We start from the raw sequence: 15027 nt of genomic DNA, 5'->3' as shown, positions 1-15027 counted from the left end.
ATGATTCAATTGTTTTGGTGGTGGAACTCTGTAACATGAACATAACATGAATATGAATTTAACATTAGTTTGTACTAGTTTTATTTATAGAGCACTTTCCATATATTTTAGTCCAATTTTTGTAGTGTAAACTTTTGAGTTTGTCTTACTCTCTCATACTGTTACACATTTAATCTAAAGTGTATTTACAACAGTGTGTAACCCTCAAAAAAATATTTTAGGCTTTGTTTCCCCCTGTGCATATTTGATGTTGACTTATATAGAGTTCTACTAGCGTTGAGAGGCACATCATTCATGAATAATTGAGTATGTAATGTGGTATCCTGTAACTGTTTTGTAGAAGTGCTATGCTGCGAGTTTAGGTTTTCTTTTGGCTAGTGACTATTAGTCTACAAAAGAATGACACAAGAATTGACAGAAGCAGACTTTGGAGGACATTTCATGGTTTGGTTTCTGCAGCAATAAGGGAAACATGATGTGTCCAGAGATGTTATCATATATGATGGATTTTATAGTTCAGAGGACTGATGTCTGAGCTAATGGGGTGTCTGACATAGAAGTACATGACATCAGAGCTACATATTGATGGAAATTTTGGTTAGTCAACTTTGCGGGACATCGCTCATTGCAGAAAAATGACAGGGCACTCAGAGGAAGACACAACATCTCTGTCTGTGAAGGAGGGCAGAGAAAAACGTGTATCATTTCCCCCAGATGAGGAGGTGGTGTCTGACTTTGTGGAGAGCAGGGTTCAACTTCAAGAGGGTAAGATGGCATTGATGTTATGCTGACGGCCTCTTCAGATCAGCTGTGCTTGTCTTTGTTCATGTAACATCACACATTTGTCACAAAAACAACATTAATAGTTATACATTAATAGTTGGTGGGTTTGGGGTCAGTAAAATTTTTTTTTATGTTTTTGAAAGAAGTCTCAGTGCTCACCAAGGCTAAATGTATTTGACAAAAATACATTCAAAATAGTAATATTGTGAATTTTTAATATACTGTAGGCTATATTACAATTTTCAATATATTATAAAATGTAATTTATTCCTGTGTTAGCAGAGCTTAATTTTCAGCATCATCACTCCAGTCTTCAGTGTCACATGATCCTTCAGAAATCATTCTAATATGCTGAATTGGTGAAACATATTTCTTATTATTATCAGTGCTGAAAAAGTTGTGCTGCTTAAAGAGATAGTTCACCCAAAAAATGAAAAATTGCTGTTAATATACTCACCCTCAGGCCATCCAACATGTAGGTGACTTGTTTTCTTCAGTAGAACAGTAAAGAAGATTTTTAGCTGAAACCGTGGTCCTCTGTGATTCATATAATGCAGTGTTTCTCAAACTTTTTCTGCTATTCCCCACTTTGGAGGTGGGGAAGGGTTCCGAGGCCCACCTGTCCCCAATCGCCCCAACAAAATGATAATAAACTAGGCTTTAAGTTTAACTGTTAAAATATATTAACATTTATTTTATTAACATCACATTTAAAAAAAATAACATCAAATAACAGCATTAAAAACGTTCAAATAGAGAAAATAAAAGTGCAATTATTTTATCACTTTGCATTATAATGTATTATATATAAATTAAATATTATTCTAGCTGAGTTTTTTAACTCGACCATTTTTTTTAGAACGTTTCCCCTTATTGTTTCCATGGCGACGCGTCATGCTTGACAGATGTAACGCTTTTATTTCGTTTCTCCTTTTTTATTCAAAATATTCACAAACTTTCTTACCATAAGCATTGATATTCCGATTCTCAAATATGTGTTAGTGACTGTGCTTTGTCGTTTAAAAACGTTAATAAATTATCTTGATCTATAACGCGAGATGGGCGCCGCCATGTTTGTTTGCGCAGCAGGTCAGAGAGTCCTGTCAGTTACAGCACGTGAATTCATCAATTTCTCCCGAAATTCATGTAAGTAAGTGGCCGGTGATCTTGGAGAAAATAGTAAACTTTATAGTTATTTACACTATGTGTATCAGATATGAATAAAACGTCGGTAAATTATAGAATTGATTGTTATTGCTGCTTCCATAGACATCAGTGTGTACTTTACAAACTCTAAATGTATTGTTTTACTAGTACTTATGTATATTTAAATGTCTGAAACCTAAAATAAACATTATGTTGTTGAAAACACTGCATAGTTGTGATAAATGACAAGCGCTGCTGAGCGCGTCCGTCTCTGGCTCAGCGCCAGCCAAAGCGCGAAAGCAGTTTGAATCTGGCAGTTAAGTGACGTCTCTGAACGTTCTAAATCCCATATGTGGGACCGTACCGTTTAAAAGTTTAATAGAGATGGGCACAAAAATGACCACATTTCCTCTCGTTTGTCGCGCCCCACTTGTCATGTCTCTATTTGACACTTTGAGAAACGCTGATATAATGGAAGTCAATAGGTGCCGTCACTTTGAGATTAAAAAAAAACATATGCAGACAAAACAAAATTAATACCCGTGGCTCCTGACACTGAGGTCTTAAGAAGTGAAACAATCGGTCTATGCAAGAAACTGATCATTATTTACAACATTTTTACCTCTAATCCAAAACCTTGGCAAACGGTCTTGTCGCATAATGACGTATGCCAGGAGCAAACTCACACGTGAGCTGACACTGTGTTTGTTTACAACAGCGAGGGAAGACACGCATGTGTTGTATTGTTCGTCAAAATTGCACTTGTGCTTACCGCAACCTATATGCATGATCTCAATCGGGAAGTTTGACTTTTCATAGATTCGCAACATTTAAGCTCCTGCGTCATTATGTAACAGGAAGCTCGCACCCCAGACTTTTGTGAATCCACTCAGGACCGTTTGCCAAGGCTGTGGATTACAGGTAATAATGCTGTAAATAATGTTCAGTTTCTTGCACACATTGATCGTTTCGCTTCTTAAGACCTCAATCGTCTGGGGTATTCATTTTGTTTTGTCTTAATGTTTTTTTGTTTTGTTTTTTATCTCAAAGTGACGGCACTACTATGGAAGCCCGTTTCCGCCACTAAAAAAACAAACAAAAAACAAACAAACAAAAAACCCCCCCATAAAAACAGTAATTGCGAATTTTTTATCTTCTGACTTTTTATCTCGCAATTGCGAGTTTATATCTCACGAGTTTCGCAATTGCGAGAAAAAAAAGTCAGAATTGCGAGAAAAAAGAAAAAAAAGTTTCACACAATTGTGAGTTTATATCTTACAATTGTGAGGAAAAAAAGTCAGATTTGCGAGAAAAAAAGTCAGAATTGTCACTTTATATCACGTAATTGCGAATTTATATCTCAGAATTCTGACTTTATAACTTGCAATTGTGAGAAAAAAAAGTCAGAATTCTGTTTTTATTTTTTTATTTTTTTTAGTGGCGGAAACGGGCTTCCATACTTGACTTCCATTATATGAATCACAGAAGACCAGGATTTTTTCAGGATTCTTTGATGAACATAAAGTTCAACAGAAAATCATTTATGTGAAATAGACTTTTTGTAGTAATGTAGCAAAGTCTTATGACTAAAATTAATAATTTGTTTTAAAACAATCTTATGTATAATATACATGCATATACTTATCAGGTAAAAAAAAAAAAAAAGTAAATGCAGGACTTTTCTAATTCCTATCTCATGAAGTTAATTCATTCCTCTTTTTTTTTTTTTTTTTTTTTGAATTAAAAATGGAATATTCTTGATGTGGCTCTAATATGTGTGTTTAACGTTTGTTCTGTTTTAGCTGACAGTCTCAGTCTGACAGATATAATTCTGGCCTACAAGCAGAGCTGTGAAAAGCACCACGTGAAACCAAACCCAAAGGCTCTTGATCAATTAAAGGTACTGTACAGTGGAATAATGTGCATTAAAAAAAAACACGGCACTTCTCATGCTTTGATTTCTTGCTAATATTAGGTTATTTGTGCAGAAGATTTGGTTTGAAATAGCTATGTGTAATGAACATTATTTGGTGAAAATAACTTTGAAATGAAAGAAAGAAAGAGGATGAAAAGAAAATAAACACATTTTAATCCCTCTTAGGGAGCAGGTTAATTAGCCAACCACGTTTTATTGAACTAAAAAAGCAAGACAATAACAAACAGGTAAATGAAAGGAAATAAGAAACACACACACACACACACACACACACAAGCATGCATGCATAATTCAAGCTCCGCACTTATTTTACATTGACCAGCAACGTTAAGAGCATCGGTTTCTCTTCTGCATAAATTTACGATTAGATCAAGGAGAATTATTTGTGGAAAATTAGGGACTTAGCAGTGCTTACATTAAACAGACTCTCGGCATTATCTCCACGCCGCTAATGAACCCCACCGCATTTGAAAGAAATGTAGGTGGTCCCCCTAAAAGGGTGAAATATGTATGCTTAAGCAGAAGCTAAAAGGAAGGATATTTAGTTGAGAACTGCGTGTGAATTTCTAATAAGAGACTGCTAAATGAAATTTGCTGCTTAAAGAGCATATTTATCAAATTAGGTGCTTTTTTTTTTTCAGGCAGGATCATCCCAAGAGGATGGCTGCTGAAATCTATTTAAAGCTTTTATTGTACCCGTGGGCTTTCTCTATTCTTTGATTTTTTTTTTTTTTGAGAAAACAGTATTGCTTCTGGTTACGTCTTCATAGAAGTGGTAAACAAACAAAAGGCCTGTGTGAAGGACCCCAGGCCTCCTTAGTTCAACACAGGCTAAATGCTTTGTACTATTTTTACCCTCACATATACCCCATTTTCTTTGTTTAGCATCGTAAGCTCGGTCTTGAAGTTTCCTCATTCGAAGTTTTCCGTGTCCACTCCGTCTCAGAACACACAGAAACTTCTTGATATGAGTTACTATCCCAGGGGCTTGTAAATGAGTAACGTTTGTTGAAGTGTCACCGCCACTGAAGTGCAAATCCTGTCGGAGGTGGTGGCAATTGTAGTAACAGAAAATAACAAAGAGAAAAGACTTACAGAAGCGCCCCATACAGTATGAGTGCTCGCCTCAGAAGCCGAGGAAGCATCATCAAACGATTCAGCATTTCACATCTCCCTGCAGTATAAGGCGTAGATTTTGTGAGAAGTTTGTATTTCAGACTGAACCGTCCTCCCATTAGAGCGAATGCAGCACTGCAGAGCTCCCCAAAAACATCCTTGCTCCCAGCCTGACTCTGTCGAGCTGCTTAGCTCTGAGCGCTGAACATTCATCAGAAAGCCACAGAGTGTCTGAAGTGAAATAACTGTCCTCCCCCCACGCCGATACAGAGTAGAATTTCACAATCTCTCACATCTAAACACCGTAGAGTATAAATAACTTTCTCACTTTTAATCTTTAATGTCCATCGCACCCTCTAGACTATGAGGATTCGCAATGATCTTTTTCGTTACTGCATGAAATGGCCATGTTTATTTCTTCCCCAGTTGTCTGAAGATGTAAAGCTGCAGTCACCATCCATGTAGCCAATCATGTTGTTTTTAGGGCTAGTTATTTATCATTTTCTCTGACAAGCACCAAATTGTTCAATTAAATGTGTTTTTTTTTTTTCCCTGGCTCTGGTGCTGATGAAGAGCCAGGGAGACAGCGTAACATTTTTAAAAATAAAAAAAATTGTGTACATTTTCATTTTGTTAATGATAAATTAAGTTATTAATTTGGTCTATGCTCTTTCTAGACACTGCAGGTTTAATTGCTAATTGTTAACTGGGAATGAATATATTTGCATATTAATTAGATCCCAATTTACATTTTTAATTTGCTGCCTTCAAAGGGTGTGAGATAAAAGGTCGTGTTATTTTAAATAATTTATCCTTTATTGCAGAAAAGATGCTGAAAGGAAAATGTGCGGCTGATTTTAATCCCTGAGAGCTTTTACTGTATAAAATGTTTCGAAATAATTTTTTCAACTAATTAAATGAAGAAAAAAGGAGAAATATATGCTCTCAAACAGTTGCTAATACAAAGCCACCCAGACTGCAGAGCGCTGGAGTGGGTCTCCAGGAGTCTTCGAGTGAAGAATTGGAAATGCACTTGAGATGCCGTCTGTGGAAGTCAAGTTTATAAGCTGTGTCCCGTTCTGCCTGGAGGAAGCAAAGCTCTTTTTATCACTTCATTTTGTCCTCTCCCTCCTGACACATCAATGCATTTTGTACTTTGTCATTTCATTTTCCTCAATACACAGCACAGAACATTGCTTAGCAGCAAAGGGCTTCAGAAGTTTCCACATTTATTAAGATGGAAAACATCAAACAAAGAAGGAGAGGTACAAATCCATGGCCTTAAGTCATCCTTGTTGAGACTTTTCTTTCGGAACAACATTAAACCGTGAGAGTGTTCGTTTGCACATTGCGATGCTTAATTTGTTTTGCTCTAAACGCAAAATCCCATATGACGTCCCGTTCGTGTTTACAGCAGGTTGACTGAGGGACTTCATCAGTCCGTTGCCTGATAGATGCTAACTGCCATCTGCTAGCTACAGTCTAGCGGCTAGATTGCCAGATTGAGCTAAAATGATCTGTGCTGTGACGTACTTGAAATTAACATAAACTGTGCGTGTCACTTTCAAATGTTGATGATTACATTTTGTTTGAGGTATAATGGTGACTGTATAATTACAGGCTCCACAAAGTACTTAAAAACATTAGCTCATTGGTAGCCTACCACACAAATGCACAATAACATGAACACTGTAATATAAATTGGGACCTGTATGTTTTTTTTTTGTTTTTTTTTTAAGTACAGGAAACATCCTGTGTATAATCTTTATTAAATAGAGACCACTGCAATAAGTATTTTGACATTTTTATGTTCTTTTAAACAATTCTAAATTTGACCTTTGGTCAGTGTAGTCAGGTTGATACAGTTTTGTTAAAGTTGCAATCTGTAACTTTTTTTATAATTTTTTTTAATTATGATTTTTTTTAATCATCCAAAATCAAGTTTCGAGCAATAACTAGACACTGTTCAAAACTATCTCCTTACCTGAGCCTGATTCACAACGGTAAGCTTGTAATAATGTTTTCTAAGGGTGTACACACACTAGGCACGGTTGCCTTGAACCGAGCCCAAGCGCGATTGTCCCCACTCCCCCGCTGGCCCACACTCACATTGCCTTTAATGTTCCAGGCCGGAGCACGCTTACGTCATATACGATGCAACTTTTTGAATGGAAGAAAACAGGAAGAAATGCACTTTCACTAAGATACTGCCTAATATATAGGTTATTTATAATGTATGCCGCGCAGCGATTTTCAGTAGCATCTGTCAGAGGATTATTACGAAGGCAGCTGACGTTAATGGAGGAATGGAGGAACTACAATTCCTGTTCATCAATAAGGTGAGAATCAGACCTGTTATAAACCCAAATACACTCAAATTAATTACATGAATTGATTAGTGTGCTATCAGAGTAGTAATAAAGATGTTTGGCGTCATAATGATGACAGTAGCGCACACAAAAGTACTAACTGTTCCGTGCTCTGGCACGGTTTGCGCTCACACTGCATGCGAACCGCGCTCGAGCCCAACTGAACCACGCTCTGGCCCACCTCTTCCAAGCGGGCCAGGGCCGGCTAAACGAACCGCGCCCGGGCACGGAACAGAGTGATCACACTTGTTAAACGAACCGGGCTTTGGGGGTCAAGCGCGCTTGGGCACGGTTCAGAGCGCCTAGTGTGAGTACACCCTAATTCAGGTGGTACTGGTAGGTTTCCGTGGGAAATTCGAGCATGCCGCCATTCGTCTTTGCGTCATTACGTCATGTCTGTTTACATAAAGAACGAGTCCCAGGTATTAGGCTATATCGCATGTGGAGGATGCTGCAGGTGATGGATCATTTATAGCCTTTTCTCACAGCAGCTGGAATAATCAAACTTATTATTTTGATGTAGAGGTCTGCACGGGACTGTTTTTTTCGTTCTATTCTACAGGTTCTATTCTGCAGGCACCTGCTCCTGCCTAAAATTCACTCTGTGTTCACCCGCTATCCACATGTGATTTTCTTCCTGACTCGACGGGTCCTGCTAAATTTAAATCGTTTCCAGAATCTCGCATTTAAACTTCCCTTAAAAAAAGAGAGTGATTGGGGATAACAAATATAAAATGTTGCATAGCATATACAAGATTTTCATTTGTTATTTGTCTTATGATGCTGTCAACACACTAAAAAATGTCAAGAGAAAAAATGTCACAAAGAATAATAGCCTAAATATCACAGAGAAAAATAGGCTAAATAGCTTACAATGTGTCCCTCAAAACTAGGCTACGCCAAACATAGCTACATAAATGAAAACTGTTGGCTTACTAGCTATACTGCAAAATTAAATCTTTTTTAACATCCACGCAAGAACAGAATGATGCAGACTGACGACCGTTTCTGAACGTCTCTCCTCCAAAATCTGATCACAAAGGTTGAATGTTCTCCAAAGGTGCACTCGCGCAGACCTCTAATGCAAAGAACATATCTTACAAGGTTTCTCAGGACAGGGAACTGGGGACTATGTGAACGCCACCACTGCAGAAAGTTTTGTTCACTTCAAGTTCAAGCACAGATACGCTGATGTCAAAGCATCTCGGGAGCGACCGGGTTATTGTCAGACCGCCCGCTCCCGCCTAAAGTACACTATAGTTACTGACCGCAATCTGCCTTTCATTCAAAATTTAATCCCGTGCAACAAGAAATCTTATCGATTCCTGTGGGAGAGCTGCGGGAATGCAGACCTCTATTTTGATGGCGGATTGTAATCCAGAAAGATCAAAATAACAATCATCAGGAGAACTGGAGATTCACCCATAGTCAAAAGCAAAAGACTTCCGACTGCGGAGTGGCTACAGAAATTGAAACGCAATGCTGATGTTGTTAACATTAACAATTTGAGAACAAAGTAACAATAATAATAATTTGCAAGGTTTGACATTATCTGAGCTAATTGATTGGTAGCATGATTTATTGTAATGTTTTTTTTCTTAGTCAGAACAAAAGTGGCAGATTTGTTACTTACTTCAGATGACATTTTCCTGTGAAAATTCTTATTTTGGTCAAACTTTCAAGACTACAATCTGTGATTCTGAAGTACAGTATCCATTGGTGCGGTGACTGACAGCAAACATCGGATTCATCTGCGTTGAGGAGCCGTGTCGATGCACAACCCACGTAAAGATGATAATTCTGCAAATAACTGCAATTGCAGGTTTCAAACAGAGATGGCGACAAAGAGGCAAACAGACTTACTGACTGCAGCTTTTTTAAATTTTAATTACATTTTATTTTAATTTTATTTAGATGTTACTGTACAAATCATAGTTTTCAAGTTAATCCCAAACATTTTACAGTGTATAGCTGTCATAGGCAGTGTTTGGGAAAGTTATTTTTTAAAAGTAATGCATTACAATATTGCGTTACTCACTAAAGAAGTAACTAATTGCGTTACTTGGTTATTTTTTATGGAAAGCAATGTTACATTACTTTTGCGTTATTTTTTTTACATCTGTTTGTTTGTTTGTATAACAACAAAAAAAGTTATATTTTTGGCAAATGTTAAGGCCCTTTAACACCAAAAGTGAAATGAATAAGCGTCAGGCTGAAGGAAATGCAAATTCACACCTGTACATTAGAGGGCGCAGCTCAAACAATCAAGACTTTCAGCTGTGCTGCCATTCTGAAATACAGGATGCAGGAGAAGTAAATGAGTAAATGGATGCTCACATTTAGTCTAGATCTAGTCTAGAATAACCATCCTGTTTACACACACAACGCCTCTGCACTTTCGATTTCTCTCTGACACTAGAGAGCTGTCAATCAATAAATGGGTAAAAAAAGTAACTTGCATTACTTACTTGAAAAAGTAACTCTGATATTTTGTTGTAAATTTAAAAGTAATGCATTACTTTACTAGTTACTTGAAAAAAGTAATCTGCTCTGATAAAACTCATGTTACTTGTAATGCGCTACCCCCAACACTGGTCATAAGCATCGGTGAAATTCATAATTCTTGCTTTCAATATTGAAATATTCAATAATAGCAAATATTGAAACCATGAAAATCTTTTCTGAGTACAAACATCTCTTGATTTTGATCTGTCTGTCTCTTTTTCATGCAGCAAATTACTTGTGTTACAGACAGAGCCAGGTGTTTTGACCTGTCAGGTAAGTTCAATATTTATTATTTTGCTATCCCTCTTGAACAGCATTATTGTTTTTTTTTTAGAAAAAGCTAAACACCACCAGAAAAATCATTTATCATTTCACCTGAGACATTCATCCCTTCATCCGTCCAGGTATTCCAGCTTTATTCATCTTTCCATCAGCACGTATTTGGAATCACTAGTCTGACCCGCTGTAAACGCTCTACCGCGCGATCCTAAAACAAACAGAACATCTTTCAAATTCATAGACACAACTCTGGGAGGAGACGCACACCAACCGTGACAACATAATGGAAGGTTCAAACATGCATTTTAGCAATCAGATGTTTTGTTTATCTTTTCTTCAGTTGTAAAACTCAAGTAATTTGCCCTTTTGTGCTGTACTAAAATGAGGAATCACCTAGCCTATGAGTCTTTTTGTTCTGGAAATCATGGGGCCATAAGAATATGTAGTCATAACTGCTTTCATTCTTTCAGAATTGTAAACACGATGAATAAGTAAAACACTGCCCCAAACACCCTTTACTTTTGGAATTGAGACAAGATGAACAAGCACAAATGAACATCTTGACAAAATGACATTGTCTCAATCAAGTTTGAGGCGTCCCAGAATAATAGTGTGCCCCAAACTCATGCCATTGGTTGAGAGATTGTTTGACCCTAAATAAATGACTGAGCCAAATTAAAAGGTTAGTTCACCCAAAAATGAAAATTGTCAGTTATTACTCACCCTCATGTCGTTCTACACCTGTCAGACCTTCATTCATCTTTGGAACACAAATTAAGATATTTTTTATAAAATCCGATGGCTCAGTGAGGCCTCCATTGCCAGCAAGATAATTAACACTTTCAGATGCCTAGAAAGGTACTAAAAACATATTTAAAACAGTTCATGTGACTACAGTGGTTCAACCTTAATATTATAAAGCAACAAGAATACTTTTTGTTCACCAAAAAAAAAACCAAAAAAACTTTTCAACAATATCTAGTGATGGCCGATTTTAAAACACTGCTTCAAAGCTTTACGAATCTTTTGTTTTGAATCAGTGGATCGGAGCACCAAAGTCACGTGATTTCAGTAAACAAGGCTTCGTTATGTCATAAGTGTTTCGAAATTTCAATAGTTTACTTGACTTTGGCAGTTTGATATGCGATCAAACCACTGATTCGAAACAAAAGATTCGTAAAGCTTCGAAGCAGTGTGTTGAAATCAGCCATCTTGCTGGCAATAGAGGCCTCACTGGATTTTATCAAAAATATCTTAACTTGTGTTCCGAAGATGAACGAAGGTCTTATGGGTGTGGAATGACATGAGGGTAAGTAATAACTGACATAATTTTCATTTTTGGGTGAACTAACCCTTTAAGCTTCCTCAAAAAAAAAAAAAAAAATAAATAAAATAGTTCAACCCGATCTGATGAGATAACGTAACTTGATTAAACAGAATCACATATTTCAGACAGCCCTGTAGTAAGTTTGACTATTGTCATATTGACAACCTAAACTGATTTATGTTCCATCTCTGATTTTTATATTTACATTATCTGTATTTTAAACTAGTTTGTATTGTGTTTTAAGTTGCTTAGCTGTAGAAAGAGAGCCTATTCCCATTATCCCTGAAGTGTGGTTTAAGTGAACCGCAAATGTACTTTTTAGCTACCACACTTTGATAAGATCAGAACTTTGACGAGCCTGTTAATTGAAATGTACATGCCGATGCTGAAGGGCATTAGTTTGGGATTAAAATGCTGTCCCTTTGATGACTGAAACAGCGGTTATTGATACCAGTAGAAGTGAGCTTGAAGTGCGGGTCAGCATGTTCTGGCTTCCTGCGCCCTGTCACACACTGATGGCATCTAACTCCAAGTCTCAGTGTCATTATCTGCACATGGCAGAGGGGATTAGAAAAATGGGATTTCTGATCCCCCCTTCCTATGGTACAGTTAAGTGATTATTGTTAAAAAAAAAAAATTACAAATGATTATGCTAATGATGAATAAATTATTATCTCCCCAACATGCAGCTTTGAGCGATCTGGCTTCTCCCCGACCAAGAAGATAAGAGTTTATGAGGGGAAGGGGGCCTTTGCAACGCGTGTCTAATATAGACGGACTGCTGTGGCCATCAAAGTATTTCTCAGGGCTTTGTTTAAAAGTCATCTGTTCCTGCATAATCAGAAGCTCTTTGATTGTCTCCTCCACTGAAGGGAGGGGATCAGACGTGATCATGTTATGTGTGTTAGTGTTTAATGTGTCTCACTATATGGAGGAGCAGAGATTGTGTACTGTGTATGTTAGTTTATCCAGTGCTATACGAAATTTGTCACAGCAAATGTGCTTGACACTTGGTCCAGGGGTCATTTAAAGTGTAAAAAGTGGTATCTCCAATTTGATTGCTTTTCCAGGTGAACGGTTAGATTATTGCTCCTGCGAATCTCTTGAAGAGATCCTGAAATCAGTGAAATTTGATTTTATCAGTCTGCAGGGGGCCGAGCTTGAGGAAAATGTAAGTATATGAACATTTGCTTTTCACAAAGGCTGTTTTCACACTTTGTTCAATTGCTGGGTCACGTGTCAATTTTAATTTTCAAAAATAGGCCTGTTTCTGAACTGCAGTATGATAGCATCATCAAGTACTACCACCTTTAAATTGGCCTAAATAAATATGAAAGGCTAAAATTAATAATATATAATTTTAATGCAGGCCTATTTTATTTAACATGCATTTACAATTTATCATTAAAAGTATGCTACTAACTTGATTTGATAATGATTCCAATGATATCTCGAGTTTGAGAGTCTTTTTGAACGATTCATTAAAGGAGCCAGCCAGCGGCTCGAGTCATTTGTTTTGACTACATTGGTTGAGCGGTGTATGTTAACGCGTGCAACTGGAAGACGTGTTTTCTTACCAATATTTCACGCTAGACGATCATTTTATCTCGTTACATTACATTAGGATTTCATAATCGGGTAAAATAGGACTTCTTTTGCAGTGGCACTGTTGATTCATCATCAGCGGTCGCATACCGATGATGTGCTCTGCAGCATCCGCGCCGCCGCCAGCCAAAGCGAACCAAACTCTGACGCCAGACTTGTGTCCGCCCCAAAAACTTTGTCAAAAATATAAATTTTTAATGTCAGGCTTCTGTTTACTTGTTGATATTGATTTTTTTTTCTCTCATAAAAGGGAGCATCATCTTTGCTGGATATGTTTTTGTACTACGAATCAGCTACGCACCTCGACATGTCATCAAACTCAGGCATGGGATTCTCAGGTTGGCTTTCACTGTCACACCTCCTTCGACAGGTAAATTTAAATATTTACACACTGCACATATAATCCTACTGCCCAATGGGTTGTGACATATGTAATTCAGTTATAAGTTATATGCTAAAACATTTAAACATTTTATTAGTAGCCTACACTACACTGTGCAAATGATTATTTAATTTAGAAAATAATTCTGTGTAAATGAACGAGTCTTACGCTTAAAAGATTCTTCCAAAAACTGATTTGTTAATAAACAAAATAAGTTGAATAATTGAACCATGTAAGTACTTATAAAGATTTGCATTTCTAACGCCTTTTTAAAAATGTTCTTTTTTTAAATATTCGATTTATTTTATCTTAACATTATGGCAGATTCTAAGTTATGGCAACTTAAATTGACATTTTATCTTAAAAGTAAATGAATTCAACAACAACAACAAAAAAATGCTATGTAAACGTTGCCTTCATTTTTTTAACACACCTCATGTTTTAAATGTGTCATCAAGTGTGAACCGATGCCTCATAGTGGTATTCAGATTGAATTGGAAGCAATGCATTACCATGCATCAAAGATGAAAATGTCCGCACTGCTGAATAAAGCCTCATTCACACTTTGATTTTAATGGACATCATTATAGTCCTCATAAAACTCCTGACAATATGTGTTCATTTAGAAACAGCTCTAGATGAAAGACAGCATCACCTTATGGTGATGAGGACTTCAATGGTAAAAACCAAAGGCATGCTCTCAGGCAGTATTATATGAGATCAATCAAAATCTCCCAAGAAAGGGAAAGAAGAAAAAAATCTGGACACTTTTGAAGTGGTGGACTTAAAAATGAAACTCCGGAATGGCCTGCAGATCTTTGGGAACCTCCCGTCAGAATTGTTTTCTGGTTTTGACATTTCTGCTTCTGTAGACAGGGTGGTTTTTGATGAGAGAGGGTGAGACAGAGAGGCCAGTCCGCAGCGAGGGCAAAACCAGACCTCTGAGTCTCTCTTTCTCTCTCTCTCTGATGGTTTGCTGTCTGGTCTCTTCAGAGTGGATGCCTGTGGAGGCTAGATGCTTGCAACATGCCCATGGTGGACTACGCCGCACAGGCCTTGTCAAAAGCCCTTCTCACCAGCAGGCTGACAGTGCTACACCTTGAAAACACCTGCCTGAGTGGCAAACCTCTCTTCACACTTGGTATGCCCAGCACACACCATCCACTTGAAGTGTATGCGAGCTAACAATTGAAGAAAGTTTGGGTGCTAGCGGCCTGAGAATATGACCCTGTGCTGTGAAATGCAAATTATGCTAACAGGTGCATTGTGGGAAATGGGGTCAACTACATTATTTGACTCTTTATGTGTTTGCTCTCCATTAAAGTTGGCATGAAATGGAGTTGTGATAGGGCTGTACATTTAATCAAATTTCTAATCGCGATTACGATTACGGTGCCACAATATCATAATCATTCAAAGGCATGATTACATCAAAAAATATCTACTTACATTGTTCACACTGCATGCTTAAGAGGTATGTTTAGAGCATATTATGTTGTGAGAGGTGAATCACGAATACTTTGGAGTGTAAAAGGTCTAACCCAGCACAAAAGGAACTACCAGTGACGTAAGTGTATGC

The 15027-nt window shown here is 37.3% G+C and overlaps 1 protein-coding gene across 1 annotated transcript in view; it reads left to right on the top strand.

The window, feature by feature from the left end:
• Window positions 1-142: 142 nt before the first annotated feature.
• si:dkey-288a3.2 (protein phosphatase 1 regulatory subunit 37) overlaps window positions 143-15027 on the top strand; it is a 57456-nt gene continuing 42571 nt past the window's right edge. The window contains exons 1-6 of the mRNA XM_051868626.1: window positions 143-765; window positions 3732-3829; window positions 10083-10128; window positions 12532-12632; window positions 13317-13436; window positions 14442-14589. Of these exons, the coding sequence (XP_051724586.1) occupies window positions 636-765; window positions 3732-3829; window positions 10083-10128; window positions 12532-12632; window positions 13317-13436; window positions 14442-14589 (643 nt within the window). The 5' untranslated portion in view covers window positions 143-635. The remainder of the gene's footprint in view (window positions 766-3731; window positions 3830-10082; window positions 10129-12531; window positions 12633-13316; window positions 13437-14441; window positions 14590-15027) is intronic.

The sequence above is a fragment of the Ctenopharyngodon idella genome, chromosome 17 (assembly GCF_019924925.1).
Source record: "Ctenopharyngodon idella isolate HZGC_01 chromosome 17, HZGC01, whole genome shotgun sequence".
In the NCBI taxonomy this organism is placed as follows: Eukaryota; Metazoa; Chordata; class Actinopteri; order Cypriniformes; family Xenocyprididae; genus Ctenopharyngodon; species Ctenopharyngodon idella.
Note: the sequence above shows the minus strand (reverse complement) of the source record. Positions and strands in the feature narration are given on the sequence as shown.